Source organism: Macaca fascicularis, chromosome 3 (genome assembly GCF_037993035.2).
Source record: "Macaca fascicularis isolate 582-1 chromosome 3, T2T-MFA8v1.1".
NCBI lineage: Eukaryota > Metazoa > Chordata > Mammalia > Primates > Cercopithecidae > Macaca > Macaca fascicularis.
This window is the reverse complement of record NC_088377.1, coordinates 194,010,639-194,023,994: the sequence shown is the minus strand read 5'-3', so window position 1 is coordinate 194,023,994 and position 13,356 is coordinate 194,010,639. Positions and strand designations below refer to the sequence as shown.

Genomic DNA, 13,356 nt, shown 5'->3' with positions numbered 1-13,356 from the left:
GTTCGCTAGGAGGTGAGTGACGTTAAAGGATCTGCAGTGATCTGTGCCTCACGCTGGCGAATATTCCTAGGAGGGGAGATCCCGCGCTCCCGGTGCCCCTCAGGGTGTCCACCCCGGCGGCGGCCGGAGCCGGGCTGCGGGTCCAGGGACCCGGCCACGTGGGCGGGGGAGGCGAGGAGCGCCGGGCTCGCTCAGAGTGGGCACCGCGTCCCTCCCCTCCGTGCTTTTCCTCTTGTGACCCTTCCCGGCGGGGAAGAGGGGGTTTTACGACGTCAAGGCAAGGCTTGGAGGGAAGCGGCGGCCGGCGCCCCACCTGCCCAGGTAGGTGGACGCGGGGCTCAAGCCCGGGGCGACGGACACAGCTCGACCTCCAGGTGAGGTGGACGCCGGGGGCCGGGAGCGGGGCCGCGGAGGAGCGGGGGTGGGCGCCGAGCGGCTCTTACCCGGTGCCACAGTCCACCACGCAGGGAGGCAGGGAGCCCGCCATGCTCGGGACGCGCGGCGCTCGGCCCCGCTGGCCCCCCGGGAGCGCCCCGCCGCTGTCCGCTCGGCCGCCCGCTCGCCCTGCGCGCCGCGTCTCCCGCGAGCCTCCGCAGCGCCGCCGCCAGGAGCCCGGATGCTCGGCGGCCGACACGTGACGTCACTCCCGGGTTGGCCAATCAGAACGCGCGTGTGCCCCGCCCCCTCCCCTGGCGCGCCATCTTTAGTGCTGGCAGCGAGGCTTCTTGGCCCCACACGTTCAACGTTGCTGCTGGAGAGATTGGGGTTTATTTTTAACCAACTTACATGAACGTGACCCCATTTCCGAGGCCTGGCGCCTTTCTCATCCTGTAACTCTTCGCTCGAATGTCACCTTGCGAGGGAAGTTGTTCCTGATCACCCTGACTAGGTCCCCTACCGGTACTGTATCCTCTGCCTCAACAATCTGTTGGTTTCATTCCTAACCCTTAAAGCAAAGTGTTTATATTTTTATATTTATGTATTTGTAGTCTGTCTCCCCTACTGGACTATCAGATCTTCTAGGATAGGGCTTGAGTCTGTCTTAATAACTATTGATGAGCAGCAGGTGCTTAGCACAGTATTTGGTGTATATGTGGAAGTGCCCAAATGCTTGTTGAATGACTGAGTAACCTTCCCCATATAGCAAAAAAAAAAAAAAAAAAAAAATTAGTTGGAATTGCCTGGGCGCGGTGGCTCACTCCTGTAATCTCAGCACTTTGGGAGGCTGAGGAGGGCGGATCACAAGGTCAGTAGTTCCAGACCAGCCTGGCCAACATGGTGAAACCCCTTCTCTACTAAAAAGACAGAAATTAGCCGGGGGTGGTGGCAGGCGCCTGTAAGCCCAGCTGCTCGGGAGGCTGAGGCAGGAGAATCGCTTGTACCTGGGAGGTGGAGGTTGCAGTGAGCCAAGATGGTGCCATTGCACTCCAGCCTGGGCAACAGGGCGAGAGTCCATCTCAAAAAAACAAACCAAAAAAAAAATTAGTTGGAATTATTATACTTAACACTGCCTAAATTTTTCTCAGAAGAAAAATCTGCAAAACAAATGCTTGGACAGCCTTAAGGAATGAATGACCTTAGACTGAGTAAATCACACCAAGATCACTCCTGGAAAATGTTTTCAAGTGTCAAAGATGGGATGATTGCCCAAAAGTTCTTACCGAAACCAAAGAAGGCAAACACCACCTACTATATTATAAAGTTACTGAAAGCCCCACTTGCCACTTGCTTCCTGCTTCTTGCCCGATCGTAAATTCTTGATACTAATTTTTTAGGAGCTTTCTGGAAACATGTCGTTTTTTTATTTTGTTTTTTGAAACAAGTCTCACTCTGTTGCCCAGGCTGGAGTGCAGTGGTGCAATCTCAGCTCACTGCAACCTCCGCCTCCCAGGTTCAAGCAACTCTCCTGTCTCAGCCTCCCAAGTAGCTGGGATTACAGGCGCCCACTACCATTCCCAGTTAATTTTTTGTATTTTTAGTAAAGACAGGGTTTCATCATGCTGGCCAGACTGGTCTCAAACTCCTGACCTCGTGATCCGCCTGCCTCGGCCTCCCAAAGTACTGGGATTACAGACATGAGCCACCACGCCCAGCTGAGACATGTTGTTTTTACAGGTACTTAAAACATTGTGTTTTTTACCTAGAAGTGATAGATATGTTGACCACTCCTAGGTAACCCATTATCATTTCTTTTTTTAACTCATAAGTACCCAATAAGGCCCAGACCTAGAGAATGTTCAGGAAAACTGAAGAGAGAAGTAAATGGGAAGAAAATAAAAGGGAGTAAGTGTGGAGGAATCCCAGTTTAGGAGCCCAAGGCTGGGGTCGGAGATTGGCTGGCTTGCTTTGTGTTTTGCCAGAGCCCTGCCTTGCTCCCTTTTCTTTTTCTTTTCTTTTCTTTTTGCTTGTTTCTTAGAGATAGGGTCTCACTATGTTGCCCAGGCTGGAGGGCAGCGACTGTTCACAGGGACAATCCCACTACTGATCTGCATGAGAGTTCTGATCTGCTCCATCTCTGACCTGGGCCAGTTCACCCTTCCTTAGGCAACCTGGTGGTTCACCGCTCCTGGGAGGGCGCCATATTGATGCCAAACTTAGTGCAGGTCCGTCACTCGGGGTGGCACAGAACTCCTGGGCTCAAGGGACCCTTCCACCTCAGCCTCCCGAGTATCTGGGACTACAGGCAAGTGCCACTGCTCCCAGTCCAACTCCTATTTTTTCCATGGTCCTGGCCTAAACATAGATTAATTCTAAATTACAGACTGTTGACACTGCCATGTCTTTTATTTTATTCACTTAACAGACATATCAAGCGCCTGCTGTGAGTCAGGCTTTGTGTTAGACTGAGCATGCAGCAGTAAACAGGATGTTCAGAATCTCTGCCCATGAGAGTCCACTGGGAGACAGCAACAGGAAACAGGCAATTACAATACCGTGTAGTCAATGCGAAGACAGGGCAAGTCCAGGGTGCCCAGCAAGCCATAGAGGGGCTGACTTGGGAATCAGTAGAGACTTCTCAAAGCAATGGTATTGAAGCTGAAACCCAGAAGGTGGGCAGAGAGCAGCTAGGAGGAGACTGTAGGGTGGAAGAGTGTTTCTGGGATGGAAAACATGTATAAAGCCCAGGAAGAAAGATCTCAAGGCTTGTATAGGACCCAGCTACTACACCAGGGAAGAAGCATGTGTAGGAATTTTGGACTGACTAGTAATAAAGGGTGTGCGTGTTCAGGGAGCATCTTCTCTGCATAGGACTTACTGGGATTGATGGTTATGGTCAGCAGCTGGTAGAAAACAAAAGATTTCCTGACCTCAGTGATTTCCTCTAGATACCACTAACCCTTGAAATATCAAAGATGTTTTGTAGGCAGATATCAGAAAACCTAACTAAAAGTGGCACGAGGAAAGAGCAAATTTGTTATCTCACACGATAGGAAATCCAGCGACTCCGGGATAATTTGTCCACCCGATGGCATCATCATGGGCCTGTACGTTCAGCTCTGCCAGGGCCCTGCATGTTAATGTTTGTCCTCAGCTTATCGCGTGCAGTTTTGAGATGGCTGCAGCCACTCCATGCACCAAAATCATGATGGACAAAAACAGTGGAAGAAATGCCCCATCGTGATGCCCTTTCTCAAAGGGAGTGGGAGGAAATGTTTCCAGAAGTTCCCAGCTGCTTCTCTTCTTGTGTCATTAATCAGCTCTTTTTCTGTTCTTTTTCTGGGGTGGCCATGACAAAGAACAACAAACTGGGTAACTTCAACAAGAGATATTGATGCTCTCACAGTTCTGGAGGCCAGAAGGCCAAATCCAAGTGTCAGCAAAGCCATGTTCTCTCGAAGACTCTAGGGGAGGTTCTGTTCCATATCTTTCTCCCAGCTTCGGATGGCTCCTGGCAACCCTTGGCATTCCTTGGCTTGCAGGTGCATCACTCCAATCTCTGCCTCCATCATCACGTAGCCTTCTCCCACTGTCTGCATCTTCACATGGCATTCTCCTTATAAGGACATCAGTCATATTGGATTAGTGCCCACCCTAATGACCTCATCTCAACTTAACTACATTTGCAAATATCCCGCTTCCAAATATCACATTCACCGGTGCCAACGGTTAGGATTTCAGCACGTTCTGTAGGAGACACACTTCAACCCACAATTCCAACCTACACCAAAAGCAGTCACTGGATGGTTCATTGATGTTCATAGATGTGCAGCATTGCCAGCATCAAATGGTGTTTATCACAAGTTCCTTTGAAAGTGGTGCTGGGATGATGCAGGACTCAGAATAGTAGTTATGAAACAGTCACCTCTGATAGACTGAATTCACTTAGATCATTGAAGAAGACCCCGTTGGGCTGGAGAGGGGCCTCATCTCCTCTGAAATATATGGCTGCCATTACCTGACTGAAATTGGGTTTGATCAACGAGAAGAGGAATGGCCATTGTGTGAAGACACAGCACTGTCTTGTGAGAACAAAAGAAGGCGGCTGTCTGCGAGCCAAGAGGAGAGGCCTCACCAGAACCCAACTCTGCTGGCACGCTGATCTGAGACTTCTAGCCTCCAGAACTGTGAAAAAATAAATTTCTGTTGTTTAAGCCACCCCGTCAATGGTATTTTGTCATGTCAGCCTGAACAGTCTAAGACAATTCTCTGTATATTCTTCTGTGTTATTCTTCCTAGATTGTATGCTCCTATACATCAGAAACTAATTGCATCAGTTTTGACAGTACCTAAGGCAAAACACCCACAGAGGTATAAACCTCCTATTCTATAAGAAACACTTCACTGGGCGTGATGGCTCACACCTGTAATCTCAGCACTTTGGGAGGCCAAGGCAGGTGGATCACCTGAGGTCGGGAGATGGAGACCATCCTGGCTAATACAGTGAAATCCCGTCTCTACTAAAAATACAAAATTAGCCAAGTGTGGTGGCACCTGCCACCAGCTACTCAGGAGGCCGAGGCAGGAGAATCACTTGAACCCAGCAGGTGGAGGTTGCAGTGAGCTGAGATCGCGCCATTGCACTCCAGCCTGGGCAACAAGAGCGAAACTCTGTCTCAAAAAAAAAAAAAAAAAGCAGGTCAAGTACTATCTTTATTAATGATATTGCTAAAGAGGTTTTGCCCTCTCCAATATACTTTTAAAAATTCCTGCTACTAAATGCATATTAACCTAGGAATCTTTTCTCTGAGTAGCTCAGCCTGCTTTCTGATTTGTGCCTTAAATTCAACTTGTCATGAGAGAAGTGTTTTAGTTGGCTTTTGTCAGCAGGAAGAAGCATCTCTTTATTGTGCTTCTACGTAACAATGGCCTCCTACTCCACCTGCTGCCCACAGTCAGAAACATGGAAACCAGAACACCTCCCATATACAATTCAGCATCTCCTCTAGCAGACGATGTGACCGTTTCATAACTACCATCCCAAGTACTGCCTTATATCCACACCACTCTCAAATGAACTTGTAATAAACACCATTTGATTCTGGCAATGCCGTATATTTATGCATATCAAGACAGCTTAAGAACAAAATAATCAGGGCTTAGAGATTGTCTATCTAATGGGATTTAGTGCATGAGCCCCCGGACAATGGGATCTTAATGTCCTGCATTTAAGTAGTTGTGCTGGGCCAAGAAGGATAAAGAACACAAAAACTAAAGGCTGTCTTCAAAACCTGCCCACCCAGCAGCTCTGCGAATCTTAAATCTCAGAGCTGTAGGCAAGAGCAAGCTGTGTGTTCCCTGTTGCCATGAGGATGCAAACGAGAAAGGAGTACCAAAAAAATTAGAACCCCGTTCCTTTGAAAGTAGCTGGCATTCTCCTTTAAGAGGAAGGGCCTGTCACAGGACTCAATGGGCCTCGCTGATGTCTTGGCAACAGCAGGAGAAAATGGTCCAAGCAAGAGTTGATTGGCCGGAGTGTGTTGAGTGAGTTCAGCGAGTTAATAACAGACCCCAAACCACAAGTCTTAAGAAAATTACCTAGAGAACTGAACGTATTCAGACCAACTCTGCTATGTTTTGTCTCTGCCAAGGGCAGTTACTCAGACTGTGACCCTCCATGCCCCCTTCTCTTCTTGCTTCCCTCCTGTACCACTCAGCTGCCAAGCCCTGGTCTTTCAACCCCACCGCTTCCCTTGTGTCTCTGTCCCCTACTTTTCATTCCGTCGTTCTTGCTCAACTGCTCAGTAGCCTCCCACTAGCCACCCTGCCTCCAGGCTTTTGTCTCTCCAAGACATCTTTCAGGAAAATTATACTGCTATGAGGGACATCATGACGGAATTCCAAAATGTATGTATTATGTCAGTCTTCTTTCCCTAAAACCATCAGTGATGTGTTTTTCTTTGGAATTTGATCCAAACCTTTATTATGGCATTCAAGGTTCTCTAAGATCAGATTCTAAATTACCTTTGCAATCTCGTCTCACATTATGCCCACACACTGTTCTTCAAACCCTCTGTATTGTCAGGTGTTTGTGCAGGGCTCTGAGTCTAGAACATTCCTCACCTACCTCATTCTCATCATCCTTTAAAACTCTGTTCAAAGCTTCTCTCATCCTTCCAATTTCAATTCACATCCACTTCATTTATTCATTCAACAAAGTAGGCTGAGTGCTTCCATGTGCCTCTCATCAGAATCAATCACTGATTCTATGCCCACTGCTCAGAATCCAGAGATGAAATCTGGGGAGCTGCATTTTAATAAGTTCATCCACTCTATCAGACAAGATTTAGGGTTTGAGAGATAAACATAAAATTCTAAGCCCCACAACTGACTGAACAGACTCCCTCTTGGCCAAGGGGACCCCAGAGAAACCTTGAAAGCTGAGTTCCTAGCCATAATGGGGTGTGATATGGTTTGGCTCTGTCCCCACCCACATCTCATTTTGAAATGTGCTCCCATAATTCTCAGGTGTTATGGGAGGGACCCGTGGGAGATAATTGAATCATGGGGGTGGTTTCCCCCACACTGTTCTCATGGTAGTGAATAAGTCTCACGAGATCTGATGGTTTTATAAGGGGAAACCCCTTTCTCTTGGCTCTCATTCTCTCTTGCCGCTGCCATGTAAGAAGTGCTTTTCACCTTCTGCCATGATTGTGAGGCCTCCCCAGCCATGTGGAACTGTGAGTCCATTAAACCTATTTATCAGCTGGGCACAGTGTCTCACGCCTGTAATCCCAGCACTTTGGGAGGCCAAAGCAGGTCGATCACCTGAGGTCAGGAGTTCGAGACCAGCCTGGCCAACATGGCAAAACCCCATCTCTACTAAAAATACAAAAATTAGCCAGGCATGGTGGCGGGTACCTATAATCCCAGCTACTTGGGAGGCTGAGGTGGGAGGATCGCTTGAACCCGGGAGGCAGAGGTTACAATGAGCTGAGATCACGCTATTTCACTCCAGCCTGTGTGAAAGAGCGAAACTCCATCTCAGAATAAATAAATAAATACATACACACATACATACATACCTATTTACCTTCCTAGTCTCAGGTATGTATTTATCCGCAGCATCAAAACTGACTAATACAGGGTGAGAGGCTGGACTTGGCTGGTTACACCCCCTCCCTTTCTAACTGCCTTTTGACTTTCTTCCCTAAAGGTAAACAGAAACCAGGCCTTTCAAAGATGCCACCACTGAGTTCAGTCAAAGCCTGGACTGCCACCCTTCCCTTTTCACGGTTTGTGCACAACTGAACATCATTCCTTCCTGGTAAGAGACCACCAACCACAGAGCAGTTCTGGCCAGTCTACGAAGATGCACTGTGAGGGTTTTCCAGTCCTCTGCTTCACCTTTTGACATCAGAGTCCTGAAAACTCCACCCTGAGATCACACTTTCAATGCCACCATTTTTTGAACATGGGACCCATGGAGAAGCATGAAGTTCAATTGCACATGTGCATGTTTCCCGTCTCATGAATATTCATGGTTCCACCTATAGCTTATTGAATATGTATATTTACACTCCATTCAGTGTAAATCCCTGTCTCTTCTTTCAACCTTCAAAGTGCCTATTTCCAGCTTCTGGCCAGAGGCTACACTTCCCAGCCTGTCAGAATGGGCCCCCTCCAGGCTGTAGGCTTTTTTGAGAAATAAAGCTCTCCTTTCCAAATATATGAACCTCATCATTCTTCAGCTGACAGTTTGTAACAATTTCCTATTCATTTCTTATGGAGAACTGAGTTACAATAATATCTTCATTTCCAAAGCATTTTCAGCACACCATTACATTTAATCTTCATAACATTCCCACGAGGTAGATATTATAAATACCTCTCTTAATCAAATAAGAAAACTGAGGCTCATACTTTGAAAATTAGCCTAGATTAAAATTTAATTTTGTTCTGAGCACCTTCTTTAGGCTCTCTTGAGAAAACAGGAGCCGCTAAAGCATTGCAAAACCAGCATCTGGTAAGCATAGGTATAATAGGTGTTAGAGCCAGAAGGAATCTCAGTGATCAGTCCTTCAGACTAACATTTTAAATACACTTTTCTACTTTTGAGCTCTTTACCTTGAATGTTGTCTATTTTCAGTAACAAATGACCATGAATTCCCATCACGCAATCACTATATGTCCTAGAGACTGAGTGGTATCCAATAAAAATTAAATTATTTTGCCAATAGGGAGGGAAACTGCTGAGTAGCGTAAATTGGATTCCAGGCAATCTGGACACAGCGTACTGCCAAAAACTAGGTCCAAATGTTTCTTGCCATTGTGCAATCTCACAAGCAACAGGTTTTGGAGGAGCTGGCTTTCCAAGGGTCTCTCCTCTCCTTATTGATGTTCATTCTAGAACATTATCAGAAGCAGGACAGCAGGAATTCTCATGTAATTATAGTAGAATGAATAAAGCAAGACTATGTCATTACAAAAATATCTTCACCAGATATTAACTTGGTCCTTTCCAGCAGAAGTTGTGCTGGGAAACAAGGAGGTCACAGTGAATGGGGTGGAGCAACAGAGCAGGCACAGGATGGAGGAGGGTAAATGGGAACCCACGCTTGCTGCCTTGACTGTTTCATTCAGCAGAACCTCTAGTTGCAACAATGTGTATCTGAAAACTGGGTGCAAAGTTACAATATGTTTCTGAGAAAAGACCTTTTATCAGAGGAATACCAGTCTTTTTCAATTACCAGGCCCAGAGAGGCGCTGAAATGAGACAGCAATCGTGCCGTACTCTCCCCTTTTTGAGCTATGTATTCATGTCTTGAAACTGCTTACTATTGCCACAAGTAGCTATAAATTAACCTAATAATGCCACACTGGACACTATAGCCACAACCTACAGCTTAACAATGTAGAGCCCACCAATAGTTTATTTGATGTTAATGTAAATTGTTGGTAACAACTCAGGAATTGCCTTTTTTTTTTCTTTTGTTTTGTTTTGTTTTTTTGAGACGGAGTCTCGCTCTGTCGCCCAGGCTGGAGTGCAGTGGTGTGATCTCAGCTCGCCGCAACCTGCGTCTCCCGGGTTCAAGTGATTCTCCCGCCTCAGTCTCCTCAGTAGCTGGCACTACAGCTGCCCACCACTGCGTCTGGCCAATTTTTGTGTATATATTTTTTTAGTAGAGATGGGGTTTCACCATATTGGTCAGCCTGGTCTCGAACTCCTGACCTTGTGATCTGCCGGCCTTGGCCTCCCAAAGTGCTGGGATTACAGGCGTGAGCCACCGCACCCGCACCCAACCAGGAATTGCTTCTTTTTTCCCTTTAAAAATCCACTTGTGACCGGGCATGTTGGCTCACACCTGTAATCCCAGCACTTTGGGAGGCTGAGGCAGGCAGATTACTGAGGTCAGGAGTTCGAGGCCAGCCTGACCAACACGAAGAAACCTCATCTCTACTAAAAATACAAAATTAGCTAGGCGTGGTGGCACAATGCCTGTAATCCTAGCTACTCGGGAGGCTAAGGCAGGAAAATCACTTGAACCTAGGAGGCGGAGGTTCCAGTGAGCCGAGATCGTGCCATTGCACTCCAGCCTGGGCAACAAGAGCAAAACTCCATCTCAAAAAAAAAAAAAAATTCACTTTTAACTGCTGCTAACCTGAGTGCAGATTCAGGGTAACTGGAATCTACGTTCTCGGGTTGCAATCCTCAAACTTGGCCCAAATAAACTCTCTATTTAGATTAATTTTGCCTCAGCTTCTTCCCTTTAGGTCAACATTTCCATGTCTTATCCTTCTATTTCGTGTACTTGCCTTACACAAAAAAGTGCAAAGTGAATTCTCTGCAAGAATAACTTGCAGAACAACATATGGCCACTGGGTTCCTGATATCTAGAGCTGATAGTTAAGGTAAAAATGATACTGTATTTTTTTCATTCAATTGTCACTTTATTGCAAGATGGTAGAATTAATTGCAAATTTAAACTATAACCTGGTAATCTTTAGTCAGGCAGCAGGTTTTAATAAAGGCAAACTGCTTATTCAGAAGTGGTCATGGAACTCAAATGCAGAGTAAAAAGGATGAGAAACATCTGACTGGCCAATAGATTTTGTGCTTTCACTATATGAAATAAACTTTTCATTTTTAAGAGAGGTAAATTATAACTTCAGTAGACACCAATATAGAAAGATTTTGTCACATAGACTAGTTTCCATTTAGTCAGTCAACTATTTCTAGCTGTCTCAATTGGGATAGATACATTTACATAACTGGCTGTGCTTGAGCCTTCTTTGCCAGAAGCTTGAGGTCCGCAATGCACTTAGCAGTTGTCTCCTTTTTCTGCTGTGCAGAGATGCTCTGCACCACGTGCTTCTCCACCCAATTTATCATGTGCTGTTGTTCCTTTCGACGCATCATGTTCTGCACAGATATATGATAGTCCCGGCGATTCTTTACTTCCTTATATACTTTATACAGTCGTTCCTGGTAAGTAACTTCCAAAGCCACAGCAGTGTTATTCCTCTGCACATCGAAAAGGTAATGGAGCTTCTGAACCAGTGCCTGCTGTGACTTCTCCAAATCAATTGCATCCTGGATTTGTTGGATGGAAGCCTGCTTCGCCTCTTCTAGTTGGGCAAGTTTTTGCTCATTGAGTTTATCAGCAAATTCTGCAACAGAGGCACCATATTTTTTAATTGCATAGACAAGTAACGCTACTACTAATATGGTTGAGAAGGTCTCTGCAATAATCACATATATTTCTTTGGATAAAGGATACCGGATAAGCCTAGTTCTGAGCACATAAGGTCCTGTTACACCAGCTTTAAGATAAAGAAACTTGAAGAATTCCTCAAGGATCAGTCCAAGACGAACTTTTCCTCCACATTCAGGGAAAGGTGGTAGAGGGCCAAGGTGTGGCTGCCTGCGTGAAAGGTCCTTGTTGCCTGCAATACCCCTGGACCTAGGAAGGCTGCATTCTTCAGAGAGGGGGCCGCTGTGGCAGTGGCAGAAAGTTCCACCCGGGACAGCATGGTCAGCAAAGGTCCAGGCAGCAGTCTAAGCATCCCTGTGACCCCGACCAGAGACTGTCAGGGGCAGGAGCAAGATGGCTGCTCACCAATACTGTATTCTTAATCCAAACTTTTTTCTTTTTTTTGAGACAGAGTCTTGCTCTGTCTCCCAGACTGGAGTGCATTGGCGCGATCTCTGCTCACTGCAACCTCTGCCTCCTGAGTTCAAGCAATTCTCCTGCCTCAGCCTCCCGAGTAGCTGGCACTACAAGTGCCCACCACCATGCCTGGCTAATTTTTGTATTTTTAGTAGAGATGCGGTTTCACCATGTTGGCCACGCTGATCTCAAACTCCTGACCTCAAATGATCTGCCTGCCTTGGCCTCCCAAAGTGCTAGGATTACAGGCATGAGCCACCACGCCTGGCCCAAACATTTTTTTTTTTTTTTTTTTTTGAGATGGAGTCTCACGCTGTTACCCAGGCTGGAGTGCAGTGGCACAAGCTCCGCTCACTGCAGCCTCTGCTTCCTGGGTTCAAGCGATTCTCGTGCCTCAGCCTCCCAAGTAGCTGGGACTATAGGCATGTACCACTGCACCCAGCTGATTTTTGTATTTTTTTTTTTAAGAGATGGGGTTTTACCGTGTTGGTCAGGCTGGCCTCAAACTCCTGACCTCATGATCCACCCGCCTTGGCCTCCCAAAGTGTTGAGATTACAGGCATGAGCCACTGTGCCCGGCCCCCAACATTTTTAATTATATTAATTTATACCAACAAAAATGCATAAAATTAACTGTACTTGTTTTTTGCAGAATAGAAAGAGCCCACATTTTGAAATCTCTAAGACCTGCATTCAAAGCCCATCTTAGAAGTGAGGCCAGGCGCGGTGGCTCATACCTGTAATCCCAGAACTTTGGGAGGCCGAGTAGGGTGGATCACCTGAGGTCAGGAGTTCAAGAACAGCCTGACCAACATGGTGAAACCCCGTCTCTACTAAACATACAAAAATTAGCTGGGCATGGTGGCGTGTGTGCCTGTAATCTCAGCTACTTGCAAGGCTAAGGCAGGAGAATCGCTTGAACCTGGGAGGCAGAGGTTATAGTGAGCCAAGATCATGCCATTCCACTCCAGCCTGGGCAACAAGAGTGAAACTCCATCTCAAAAAGAAAAGAAAAGAAAAGAAATGTATGTTTTTGTATGAGTAATTTAATATCTCTGAGCTTTAGTTTCTTTGTCTGTAAGAAAGGCTTTTTCTGAGTTTTAAAGTTAGTGTATAAAAATACCAAGGGCTGGGCATGGTGGCTCATGCCTATAATCCCAGCCGTTTGGGAGGCCAAGGTGGGAGGACAGTTTGAGCCCAGGCATTCAAGACCAGCCTGGGCAACATGGCAATACCCCACTTCTACAAAAAAAAAAAAAAATTAGCCAGATATGGTGGCGTACCTGTAGTCCCAGCTGCTCAGGAAGCTGAGGCAGAAAGATCACATGAGCCCAGGAGTTCAAGGCTACAGTGAGCTGTGTTCAAGCCCCTGCACTCCAGCCTGGGCAGCAGAGTGAGTCCTTGTTTCAAAAATGAATCAATAAATAAAATTTTTTAAAATAAAAATGCTAAGTAGTGTCACTTGGCAAGTGTCCATATCATTACTGCCCTGGTCCTTAGCAGCTGCCTTCTTCTAACTCAAGGGGGTCCAATCTTTTGACTTACCTGGGCCTCATGGAAGATGAAGAATTGTCTTGGGCCACACATGAGATACACTAACACTAATGGTAGCTGATGAGCAAAAAAAAAAAAAAAAAAAATCACAAAAATCTCATAAGGTTTTAAGAAAGTTTACGAATTTGCACTGGACCACATTAAAGCCATCCTGGGCTGCATTTGGCCCACAGGCCATGGGCCAAGCTTGTTCTCATTGGTGATTCTCTCAACTTTAGATTTGTGTGGCCAACATCACACAGCTATGTTTGGT

The 13,356-nt window shown here is 46.3% G+C and overlaps 1 protein-coding gene, 1 long non-coding RNA gene and 1 pseudogene across 15 annotated transcripts in view; 1 reads left to right on the top strand and 2 right to left on the bottom strand.

Annotated features, from left to right (window-relative positions):
* Nucleotides 1–582, bottom strand: part of ACTR3B (actin related protein 3B) — a 99,701-nt gene extending 99,119 nt beyond the window's left edge. For 7 of the 12 annotated variants that reach the window (XR_012433093.1, XM_005551232.4, XM_074036433.1 and 4 more), the window contains exon 1: nucleotides 444–582. Coding sequence is in view for 2 of the 12 variants with exons in the window: in XM_005551232.4 (XP_005551289.1) it covers nucleotides 444–487 (44 nt within the window). In the remaining 10 variants the exon portion in view is untranslated. Of the gene's footprint in view, nucleotides 1–313 lie in introns of all 12 variants that reach the window. The other 5 variants (XM_045388082.2, XM_074036434.1, XM_074036430.1 and 2 more) reach the window with 1 other exon arrangement.
* Nucleotides 583–705: 123 nt separating this feature from the next.
* LOC102135789 (uncharacterized) lies at nucleotides 706–8,105 on the top strand. 3 transcript variants are annotated; one of them, XR_012433094.1, is made up of 3 exons: nucleotides 706–905; nucleotides 1,527–2,115; nucleotides 7,595–8,105. It is a non-coding gene; the product is annotated as an uncharacterized lncRNA (long non-coding RNA). The 3 variants fall into 3 exon arrangements; XR_012433095.1 differs by lacking the exon at nucleotides 7,595–8,105 and adding an exon at nucleotides 3,738–4,596 and having other exon boundaries at nucleotides 706–900; nucleotides 1,980–2,115; XR_001489799.4 differs by lacking the exon at nucleotides 1,527–2,115 and having other exon boundaries at nucleotides 706–900.
* A 2,202-nt stretch (nucleotides 8,106–10,307) lies between these two features.
* Nucleotides 10,308–12,728, bottom strand: LOC102133775 (ATP synthase F(0) complex subunit B1, mitochondrial pseudogene; annotated as a pseudogene).
* Nucleotides 12,729–13,356: the final 628 nt, after the last annotated feature.